At 41.2% G+C, this 12,662-nt stretch overlaps 1 protein-coding gene across 1 annotated transcript in view; it reads right to left on the bottom strand.

Annotated features, from left to right (window-relative positions):
• ADAMTS19 (ADAM metallopeptidase with thrombospondin type 1 motif 19) overlaps nt 1–11,437 on the bottom strand; it is a gene marked incomplete at its 3' end in the record, with an annotated part of 230,285 nt that extends 218,848 nt beyond the window's left edge. The window contains exons 1-2 of the mRNA XM_084252833.1: nt 11,227–11,437; nt 9,949–10,598 (exon numbers count right to left, since the gene is read on the bottom strand). Of these exons, the coding sequence (XP_084108959.1) occupies nt 9,949–10,598; nt 11,227–11,323 (747 nt within the window). The 5' untranslated portion in view covers nt 11,324–11,437. The remainder of the gene's footprint in view (nt 1–9,948; nt 10,599–11,226) is intronic.
• Nucleotides 11,438–12,662: the final 1,225 nt, after the last annotated feature.

Here is a 12,662-nt window from a genome sequence, read left to right as displayed (position 1 = left end):
TCCCCACATCGGCATTTTAGAACAGGGAACTTTCTTCAATAAAGACTGCTTGAAACTGACAGATGGCTCCTGGAGGAGCCAGAGGGGAGCAGAGAAGCTCACCCAAGATGCCGGCCAGTCCCAGCAACACAGTGTCCCAATGCATACGACAAATTAGAAAACAGACAGTAGGGAGTAGAAGAACCACAAGCAACCTAACAACGCCTCAGGAAAAAAGCACACCACAAAAAGAAAACCATCCCCCAGATTGCAATGACAGTAACTTGGAAGAACTTCTGAGCCTTGCAGAAAGATAATTTAAAATTGCCGTGATTAAAAAAATGACAGAACTCATAAAGGAAAACAATGATCAGAAGAAAGAACTTGAGTCCCTAAAGAGGGAAAACAATGATCAGAAGAATGAAATTGAGTCCCTAAAGAGGGAAGTAAAAGAAACGCAGGAGATCAAAGAATTAATGGAAGAACTAAAGAACTCTGGGAAAAGCAATGAAAGCAGAATAGATGAAATGGAAGAATGAATAAGTACTCTAGAAGACACAAAAATAAAAAGAACCAAAACAGAAAAGGAAAGAGAAGTATGAAGGAAAAAGAATGAAGAAAGACTTCGGGAACTATCTGACTCCATGAGGAGAGGAAATATAAGAGTTATAGGAATTCCAGAGGAGAGGAGAGAGATGTAGGAAAAGAGAAAATATTCCAGGAGATAATTGAAGAGAACTTCCCAAATGTGAAGAAGGAGCTGAAAATGGATATATACAAGAAGCAAGAGAAACACCAAACTTCCAGGACGAAAGGAAAAATACAGCAAGACACATAATAGTAAAGCGCCCAAGAATCCAGGACAAGAAAAAATAATGAAGCTGACAAGAGGGAAGAAACAGATAACATTCAAAGAAAAACCAATCAGGCTGACATCAGACTTCTCCGAAGAAACACTACGGGCAAGGAGAGAGTGGAGGGACATAGTCAACAGACTCCAAGAAAACAGATGCCAACCAAGAATACTCTATCCCGCAAAGCTCTCCTTCCTCTATGAAGATAGAATAAGGACCTTCCCAGACAAACAGAAACTCTGGAATTTCATTACGACTAAATCCCCACTCCAAAAAATACTACAAGGAGTCCTAAAGCCAGAACCTCAGAGGGACGAATAACAACGAAAGAAGGAAAAAAAAAAAGTTATTAAAAGAATAAATAAAATCAAAGGAAAGACAAACACAATGGCAAATACAGATGCTAACATATCAATATTAACTCTAAATGTACATGGACTAAACTCTTCAATAAAAAGACACAGAGTTGCAGCCTGGATTAAGAAACAAAACCCAACCTTTTGCTGTCTCCAGAAAACATATTTAGCCACAAAAGATAAAAATAGGCTCAAAGTTAAAGGATGGAAAACAATCCTACAAGCAAATGGACCAAAAAAGAAAGCAGGAACAGCTATACTTATATCAGATAGAACAGACTTCAAACTCAAAAAAATAAAAAGATACCCCAATGGTCACTACATTATGATCAAGGGGACAATACTTCAAGAAGAAATAACACTCATTAACATTTACTCACCAAACAAAGGAGCACCAAAATATATCAGACAACTGTTGTCCTCTCTGAAAACAGACATCAAAGAAAACACATACGTAGTGGGAGACTTCAACACACCACTATCAACAATGGATAGGTCAACAAGACAAAAAATAAGTAAAGAAACTAAAGCTCTAAATAAGGACCTAGAGCATTTGGTCTTAACAGATATCTATAGAACACTAAACCCAAAAAAAATGGAGTACACATTTTTCTCAAGCACACACGGATCATTCTCCAGGAGTGATCACATACTGGGGCACAAGACAAATATCAACAGATACACCAAGATTGAAATCATACCAACCATCTTTTCTGACCAGGAAGGCATAAAAGTAGAAATAAACCATAAAAAGAAGGCAAGGAACTTTCCTACCTCATGGAGATTAAAAACCACACTACTGGAAGACCACTGGACTAATGAGGAGATCAAAGAAGAAATTAAAAAAATTCTTTGAATTGAATGACAAGGAGGACACCAATATCCTAAATGTATGGGATGCAGCAAAAGCAGTAATAAGAGGAAAATATATAGCAATAGAAGCTCACATCAAGAAACAAGAAAGAACTCAAAGAAACAACCTAATCTCGAAGCTCAAAGATCTAGAAAAAGAACAATTAAAAAAAAACCCAAAACCAGTAGAAGAAAAGAAATAATAAAAACCAAAGCAGAAATAAATGAAATTGAAACTAAAAAAACAATCCAAAAGATCAATGAAACCAAGAGCTGGTTCTTTGAAAAATACAATAAAATAGACAAACCCCTAGCCAGGCTCACAAAGGAAAAAAGGGAGAAAGCACAAATAAACAGGATCACAAATGAAAGAGGGGAAATCACAACGGACACAGCGGAAATCAAAAGAACAATCAGTAACTACTATGAACAGTTATATGGAAACAAGTTCAACAATCTAGAGGAGATGGACAAATTCCTACAACTCTACAATCACCCAAAGCTAGATAAAGAAGAAACAGAACACCTAAATAGACCAATTACAAGCAGCAAAATTGAAATGGTAATCAAAAACCTCCCCAAAAACAAAAGCCCAGGACCTAATGGATTTATAAATGAATTCTACCAAACATTCAGAGACAAATTAGTGCCTGTCCTTCAAAAACTCTTCCAAAAAATTGAGAAGGAAGGGACAATACCAAACATGTTCTATGAAGCTAACATTACACTAATACCAAAACCGAATGATGACAACACAAAAAAGGAAAACTACAGGCCAATCTCCCTAATGAACACTGATGCAAAAAGCCTCAATAAAATTTTAGCTATCAGAATCCAACAATGTATCCATAAGATAATTCACCACGACCAAGTGGGATTCATTCCAGGGACACAAGGATGGTTTAACATCCAAAAATCAATCAACGTTATCCAGCACATCAACAAAAAGAAATATAAAAACCATGTGATAATATCAATAGATGCTGAGAAAGCTTTCGACAAAGTGCAACACCCATTCATGATAAAAGCCCTTGAAATTCTTGGGATACAAGAGACGTACCTCAACATCATAAAGGCCATATATGACAAGCCAACAGCCACTATCATTCTCAATGGTGAAAAGCTGAAAGCAATTCCATTAAGATCTGGAACAAGACAAGGATGTCCACTTTCACCACTGCTTTTCAATATAATACTGGAAGTCCTAGCCAGAGCAATAAGACAAGAGAAAGACATCCAAGGAATCCAAATAGGAAAAGAAGAAGTCAAACTATCACTATTTGCAGATGATATGATAATATACATAGAGAACCCCAAAAACTCCACAGAAAAACTAATTCAACTCATCAATCAGTTCAGTAAATTGGCAGGAAACAAAATCAACACGCAAAAGTCAGTAGCCTTCCTATACAAAACAATAAATCTGAAGAAGAAGAAATTTAAAAAAACCATCCCTTTTATTATTGAAACAAAAAAAATCAAATATTTGGGAATAAATCTAACAAAAGAGGTAAAGGACCTATACAAAGAAAACTATAAAACACTATTAAAAGAAATAGAAGAAGACACAAAGAAATGGAAAAACATCCCCTGCTCATGGATTGGGAGAATAAACATTATTAAAATGGCCATCCTACCAAAAGCAATATACAGATTCAATGCTATTCCAATCAAAATTTCAATGTCATTCTTCAAAGAAATAGAACAATAATTGATGAAATTCATATGGAATCACAAAAAACACCGAATAGCCATAGCTCTCCTGAAAAAAAAAAATGGAATGGAGGCATCACACTCCCAGACTTCAAACTATACTACAAAGCCATAATCATCAAAACTGCATGGTATTGGAACAAGAACAGACATACAGACCAATGGAATCGAATAGAGAATCCAGAAATAAACCCACAGATTTATGGTCAACTAATATTTGACAAAGGAGCAAAGACTATGCATTGGAGCAAAGAAAGTTTGTTCAATAAATGGTGCTGGGAAAACTGGGTCGCTACATGCAAAAGAATGAAGCTTGACCACTACCTCACACCATACACAAAAATCAACTCAAAATGGATTAAAGAACTAGACATAAGACCTGAAACCATAAAATATATAGAAGGAAATATAAGCGAAACACTACGTGATTTGCACATTAAAGACATCTTTACAGACACATCACCCAAAGCAGTGATAGTGAAGGCAAAGATAAATAGCTGGGACTACATCAAATTAAAGAGCTTCTGCACAGCAAGAGACAATAACAAAAACAAAGAGAAACCCCACCGACTGGGAGAACATTTTTGCACCCAACACTAATGATAAAGGACTGATCACAAAAATCTGCAAAGAGCTGATGAGACTCAACAACAACAAAGAAAATAATCCAATCAAAAAATGGGCAGAAGAGCTAAAAAGAAACTTCTCTGAAGAGGAAATGCGAATGGCCAACAGGCATATGAAAAAATGTTCAACATCACTTGCAATCAGGGAAATGCAAATCAAAACTACCATGAGATACCATCTTACACCAGTGAGAATGGCACAAATTAAAAAAACTAGCAACAACAAATGTTGGCGAGGTTGTGGAGAAAAAGGAATTCTTCTGCACTGTTGGTGGGAGTGCAGACTGGTCCAACCACTATGGAGAGCTGTGTGGAGATTTCTGGACCTACTAAACATAGAGCTTCCACAGGATCCAGCAATTCCCCTCCTAGGTATTTACCCAAAGGACACAGAAACATCAATTCCAAAGAACACCTGCACCCCTATGTTTATAGCAGCACTATTTACAATAGCTAAGCTTTGGAAACAGCCCAAATGCCCAAAAATAGATGACTGGATCAAGAAGATGTGGTACATATACACCATGGAATATTACTCAGCATTCAAAAAAGATAAACACATGCAATTTGCAGCAACATGGATGGCGCTGGAAGGGATCATGCTCAGCGAAATAAGCCAAAAAGAAAAAGAAAAATACCGGATGGTCTCACTCATAGCAGGAATCTAGAAAACTTAAATAAGGGATCAGGAAAATGAATAACTATAAGAAAGTGAAAATCAAAATCAAAGAAAAACTATGAACCAGAGACACTTTTTGGAGGTGGGGCTGGGAGGGGGATTGGGGTCAGAATGGGGGGGTTGCAATTGTATGGGGAATATAAAAATAAAATTTATTAAAAAAAAAAAAACATACTAGTAGAAATCTTTGTCATTCTGGAAAAATTATCTAACTGTTACTAATATTCATTCTTGTTGGTGAGGATGTGAAAAAAAGGAACTATCCCACACTGCTGGTGGGAGTGCAAACTGGTCCAACCACTATGGAAAGCTGTGTGGAGATTCCTCAACCTGCTAAAGATGGAGCTTCCATATAATCCAGCAATTCCACTCCTAGGTATTTACCCAAAGAACACAGAAACATTAATTCCAAATGGTACCTGCACCCCTATGTTTATAGCAGCACTATTTACAACAGCTAAGCTATGGAAACAACCCAAATGCCCAAAAATAGATGACTGGATCAAGAAGATGTGGTACATATACTCAATGGAATATTACTCAGCAATCAAAAGAGATACACTCATGCAATTTGCAGCACCATGGATGGAGCTGGAAGCGATCATGCTCAGCAAAGAAAAAGACAAATACCGGATGGTCTCACTCATAGCAGGAATTTAGAAAACCCAAATAAAGGACTAGGAAAAAGTCTAATTATAATAAAGTAAAAATCAAAATCAACAAGCAACTATAAACCAGAGACACAGTAGAGGGAAGGGAGGAAGGGTTAGGATCAAAATGGGGGGGAGGGGAATTGTATGGGGACTATAACCAAGATGAAATTGCATGCATTGTGCAAAAATGAAAAATGATGTAAAAAAATAATAAAATTTTAAAAATAAGTAAAAATAAAAATATTACTAATATTTATTTTAATAGTTTATCTAAAAAGAACCATAGGCAAGGTATGTACTGATAAAGTTTACCTTGGCCCATTGCTTGCACGTGCTTTATAAAAGAAATTATGTTAACTTTAAGCAAATATAATTGTAATACTATATTTTTCCCTAGTTCAGAACTCTGGGGGGACAGGGGAGGAACTGGCCAATCCTCTGTCTTAGATGCAGCCATCTTTGCCTTCACACTCCACACTGAGGGGCTTGTGGTGCACTGAGGCCCCAGACCCCAAAGCAAATGAAGGAGGCTGGCCTCAGCCTGGAAGCAAGGCAGAGAGGAGAAGGGCAGGGATTGCTTTCTCTGTGGCCAGGACCCACCCCCAGCGTCCTACAAAGGGCCTGAATATTTTTTCTAAATGTTGTGCCTACTTTAAAGTCTCTTTTTAGATGTCTCAAAGGTGGCTTAAACTCGACATGTGTGTATCATCATCCATGACATTCTTTTCCAAACCCAGAAACACCCCCCTGTGTTTCCTGTCAGTGACCCTATACCTCTAACCACATCTCAGCAACTATCTTCTGTGCTCTGTTTCAGCTATAATGGCCTGCCTGCCAGTAATGGTTGTGCTCTTACATGAAATTTCAGTTGTTGCTTTAGTGTATTTTAATTTTTAGAAGCTGTAATTTAAAACCTAATGTGTTGCATTTAGTGATTTTTATTGTCTTCTAAGATCTAAGTAAAATGTGTTAAAAATGAAGCAATAAACAGAAATGCACCATTACAGTATGGGGGGGGGCATATCTATATGTGTACATACTTCAGTTAGCTGTATTTCCCCCTTTACAATGGAGACTAGCAAGCAAGATGGGGAATCACCTTGAAACAAATCATGGCTTCTTCATCTTCTTTTGTATTCTCATCTATGCAACATCTTATTCAGAAGAGTGGTTGAACAAATGTTTCATTGGTTAACACTATTATACTTGTGTGTCTTTTAGGTCTAATACATGATGCAAATAAAATTACTTTGCAATATTAGAGACTACTAAGGGGAAACGTATAGTAATAGCACTTCATGCATCTATTGCCACATATACACATACAATCTGTGTGTTTATAAAATGGGAAAATAAGACACCAAAAGAATAAGTAATTTGCAGAGGCATAACTTGACCCTTTATCCAAAAATCCCCATTCTAGAGTCTTTCTTTACTGCACCAGTTACATTGATATATGGAGAATGAACTGGCCAATCTTGCAAATGTTCATCACTTTGCAACAGTGGAGAGTTGATGGTCAGTTTCTTTTGCTAGACACGTTGGGATCCATTTAAATATGTAATAATCCCAAAGGTGTGGAGGAGTTCAGGCACCAGTAGGCATAACTAACCACTGAGAGAAGTGAAGAGAGATGCACTTAGTGATATATTTTAAGTGACAATCTGAAAACTTTAACTGCAAAGAAAAAATTGTTGCAAACCTAAGGCAGCTGCATTTACAAATAATGAGACCACATGTAAATACATCATGATTCTTCATATTAGAATTACAGGATACCAAGATAGTGGAAATACAGAGAAGCAAGAATGCAGTCCTGTGATAATCAGCAGCTAGACAGTAAAGCCCATACTCTGGCAGACAAGGCTTTTGACATCTGATCTCACCAGACATTCTCCCTTAATGCAACTTCCAGTTCAGTCACAGGAGACTTTATTTTCATCCCCACTTTCACATCTTCACTCATTCTCTTCCCTCTATCTAAAAATACTTTTCAGCTTTTTAATAGCTTGAGAAAGCCTCCCCATGTTCCAAATCCAGTTAAAATGTCTGCTTTGGGAAGTCTTCCCTGACTCCCCTAACTGGACTTTACCTTGAATGGAGCGTTTGACTCACTGTGCTGGTATGTCATTGTTTCCTGACTAACAGTATCACATCTGCGTTTATATGATGTCCTTCACCTATCTGTGAGCCCTTAAACGTCAGGGCATTTAGCCCTTCATATGGGGCCTATTGACATTTGATATCCAATAGACTCTTAATTCTGTTATCCAATTTTAAAATTAAATCATCCAATTCTCTCTCTCTACTTATGAAAATTGAAGCCCAGAGAAGTAAGGCACTTGTCAATCATCAGGGAACAAGCCAATGTCAGAGCTCAGATAACAAATTATGCCCTCTCTTTCCTAATCCACCCTCATAAAGGAAAAGGACTGGCATGGTAAAGTGTCTGAAGTAACAAACCCACCCTTTTTGGCTATTTGCCTAACTTTTTGCTCAGTCTGACTGCTACACTGTATTGCTGGCAATGTCAGTTTTCCTCAATAACAAAGACTTCCCAGTTCAGAGCATATACATATGTGGCAAATAGGAAAAGTGAGAATAAGTCCAACATGATAAACAGGGAGGGATGTGAAACTCCTATTCAGTCTATGAAAAACCTACTCATAATTCTAACTTTGCTCCCTTAAGTATGGAGAGAAGGCATAGCTCATTTGGAAAATCTGACCCAAAGTCTACATTTCAACACAGTGAAACGCTTTATCCCCTATTGCTTCTACCACACCAGGAACTTTCTATATGTAATTAGTTAATCCCCTGGCCAAAAACTAGTGGACAATGAAATCCCCACAAAATGTTTCCCCCAGTGAAGTGTTCAAATATCAGTTCCACAGAAAACATTTTTAAAAGCTTTCATGTAATTATCCCATGCCAATTTTTTTTTTTTTTTGCTCATGGCTAAAAATGTCCATATTTGAATATTCATCATTATGAGCATCTGGTAAAATATAGCCCTGTCCAGCAATTTACATCATTTGACTATGGGACCTTAGAAAGAAATAGGTAAAAATTTCCAGTTTTATTTTGATTGGATTTTTAACCATCTTTTTTTCATTTAATGGCTTTGGATTGCTTTGATTGTGCTGATATTTTCTGCTATCCATTACTACTGGACTTTTCTCCAAACGAGCAGGTTGCATTCAGACAAGTGCTTATGAATTTCATGGAAGGGCCAGTACAAAATGAAGCCACAAATCACAATGTTTTTGTGAATTTTGCCTTAAACTAATAGCAAAGGTCATGTGATGATGGCTACATAATAATGTGAATGCCACTAACTATACAGCCAGATAGTCAAAATGGTAAATTTGATCTTATATATATTTTAACACACAATAAAGGCCAAATGATTGGAGGTAATGATTATCCCAACCCCTGGGTCAAGAAGGGGGGACAAGCACATGATGAATTCTATCACTGAGATAGAGCACACGTTTTTACTTTCTAATTCCAATACACCTTTTAGCAAGGCTCTCACCTTGCAACTTTCCTCCATGAGGTAGAGAGAAGAAAAAGGACAATTGCCAAATGAAATGGAAAGCTTAGTAGACAAAATGGTAAACAATAGATAGACCCATCACCCTTTGCATGCTTATTGGATTCTAATTTCATCCCTTAGTCAACAGCTCCCATTCTTCCAACTCACTCCTCAATCCCTGAATGGTGAACAGGTGTCCAGGCTGGTTGTGCATGTGTTTCAATTCCAGACAGCTGTCAAAGGTAATTCCCTAGAGAACTGCTCTGACAACTTTGAAGTAAGACATTTAAAAAACATACAAGATAATAGATGAGGAACTGGGACTAGGGGCCAATACAGAGATTCCACAGTAACCAGACTGGTATCTTCCAGTTTCCTAAAATACAGTGTGGTGGGCTCATTTTGGAAAATACTGGTGAACAGAAAGAAGAACCAGTGGGGAAAAGTTACAAGGTGATTATTCCATATATGCGGAAGAAACTCTGAATCACCTACAAAGATAAGGCTAGCTATCCCTCCAATTAGCCTTCCTTTTCACTGACTGCCCTGGAGTTAGGACATCAGAGGCAAACTGCCTAAACTCCAGGGTGGTGCTAAGTGGGATGCAGTCCAGTGGGAGCACTTTGCTAGTGGAAGAGGTGCATACAAATCAGCTTGGTCTAAGGAGAAATGGGGGGAGGGAGAGGTGAAGAACTTACCAGGCCACCTCCACAAGTGCTGAAAGAGGCCAGAGAACCAGGGTGCCCCAGAACCGCCCCAGTATAGAAGCAGGCGGTGTCCGGTGGCGCGGGAGGACGCAGGACAGCTGCTGCCCGGGTGGGGCCAGGGCCCAGACTCGGCCACTGTTCTACTGCAAAGCCCCTTGCCAGGAAGCGGCCATCTCTCCTGAGTAGCAGATATAGGTCCCTGGAGAAGGCCGGGATCCGCAGCAATACTTCATCGCCATCATGCTGGGCTTGCTGAGCTGGAGGCGGGGATGGGGGCGGCTGTGGGGACAGCAGTGGCTGCCACGAGGCTGCGGCACCCGGAGACAGGGTGGCAGCCCCATTGGATCCCCGAGGCAATTCTTGCGATTCCAGTTCCTCATCCTCCTCCACCCCGGCAGGTGGTGGGGGCCGGGGCTGGGGTTCAGACTGGCCCTCTGAGGGCTCCTCCAGCGGTGCGGGGGCCACAGAGCGCACCTCTCGAGAGCTGCCAGCAGGCTGGACCCTGCCGCCCGCAACACCACGCACCCAACTCAGGTCCGCGCTGCCCCCGCTGCCGCCTGCAGTTGCTTCCACTGACTCCCGGCGCCAGAGTGCAGGAAACACGACTTCCCACTCCTCGTGTTCGGGGGCGAAATGTAGCCCTGCGGGCGGGGCAGACAGAGAAGTGCTCAGCTTAAAGTGTAGAGGTTCTAGTAAGCACAGGCATTTGCAGGTTCTCACTCCATTAAGGATAAAAGATGCTTGCTTTACCAACGGAGACCACCCGGTCTAGCCCAGAAACTCTTGCAACCCCTGAAGCCTTGCGATCAGATTACAGACCCTAGCATTTTCAAAATAAAAGTACGATTATTTGGGGTGGAGGAGGCAGACGAAATGGGTCAGCAAAGTTTGGTGACAGCACTAAGTTATTGCAAGGAAAACTAAAGCAAAGACTTCAGCACAATAAAATTATTTTCGTAAGTGTATGTCAAAGTAAAACATTATTAATTGGTATAATTCTCAATTTTCCTCCAGGTGCTTTAAACATCCCTTTGCAAATATTACTACTCACATGAGAGGAAAACAAATTATTTCAACACGTTTAAAACGAGGAGGGTAAAAGTCCGCTTGACTTCTAAGCAAGACCGGCTCACCCGCACCAGCACGCTGGTTTTTATTGCTACCCACTGAGCACTGCTACCATGCACAAATTGCACCAACTCTGCCTACCCACGCGTTCTAGGTCTCTGCTGGGGGAGTTAGAAAGCCGAAAGCCACTCAAGAACTTACCTGAAACGATCCCATTCGAAAATACTCCCAGCTGGTAAAAAAGGTAGCAGTAGCAGATGTGAGTCAGAGTCGGGCGCATCTTGCTGCCCTTCCCCATACAATGCTCCCGCGGCCCCCAGCTCCTAGCCCTGCGCGCACCTCCTTGCACGATCCACCCTGGCGCTGCTGCCTCCCGGAGCGCAAGGAGGCCGAGCGGTGAGTTTGCCCAAGCCCTTTGTCTGCTATTGGGGGGGGGGGGTTGCTGTGTGACTCCTAGAGGCTGCCTGAGCACGGGCGGGGTGTTGTGGGGAGGAGGAGCGGGGGCAGGCAGCGCCCCCGCAAACTCAGGTCCCAGGCGAATTAGGTGATGAGTCTATTTTCTGTGTTCTGGATGTTGTAGGAATTTCCCAGGCCAAGCAGGCTAGATCCGGAGACCCACAAAACAGACCCACCATCAGCTGAGAGCCAGGAGGCACCGGGAGGGCAGTGCTGCCTGAGGACAGGCGGGACTGCTACGCGCGCGGGCTGGAGAGTCCTGGTGTCTGAGCCCAGACTCCCTGACTGCGCTGCAGCCTCAGCAACCTGGTGTGCCAAGCTACTGCGCTCTCCTCCCAAGTGCTAAAGGATTTCACAGGCAGCAATATGGGAGGTAATTGGTGCGGGCGGGGGGGTTGGGGGGGGTGGAGGGAGACACCATTCAGGAGGTGGGTGTGGAGAAAAGAGATTCAAGCAGATCACAAAGAAAAAGGGGTCACGGGATGCCCGCCAAGTGTGACTTTGTGGGACAAAGGTCCCAGAACACCGCACACATGCTCGCACACCTAGTTGTGATGGGGTGGGGACCCAAACTCCCTCACCTGACTCCCGATTGGCCAGTCTTGGAGAGCGGATTTGCATCTTTACACCGCCCCCTAGATCCCCGGCTGAGGTGTGTGCAGGTAGAAGTGCCGCCCCCTTCCAATCCCACCCTCTAAATCTGCAGCTCCTTTTGTCCAGTTCTTCCCCATCTGCGCAGCACACAAAGCAAAATTTAGCACAGACTTGAGTACAAAGCTGAGGCCCCATTTTCCAAAGAACTTTGGTTTGTCTCCCCATCTTTGTCTCTGGGAGTTTTCAAGCCTGGAAATAATGTAATTCGTCATGGAGTGTGCTTCAAAGGACATTAGACACCCTGACATTTCTGAGTCCCTATCCCACCTTATCCTTCCAGTTTCCGCTTCATCAGTACTATCAATTTTCCTAACCGCCCCTCCCCTCTCGCCCCCAACCCTGGCGCGCAGAAACACACACACGCATCTATACATAGCACCATTCCTAATGGAGGCAATATTAGGGGGAATGACATTAAATATAGATGCTAAAGATGTCAGATCAGGTGAGATTATTTTGCCTTTGTACCTTTTTGAGTGAGATATTATACATTTACTTATTTTTATATCTATATAAATACAAAATAG

The sequence above is a fragment of the Talpa europaea genome, assembly GCF_964194135.1.
Source record: "Talpa europaea genome assembly, chromosome: 13".
Classification (NCBI taxonomy): Eukaryota; Metazoa; Chordata; class Mammalia; order Eulipotyphla; family Talpidae; genus Talpa; species Talpa europaea.
The sequence above is the reverse complement of the archived record's forward strand: the minus strand, read 5'-3'. Positions and strand labels throughout refer to the sequence as shown.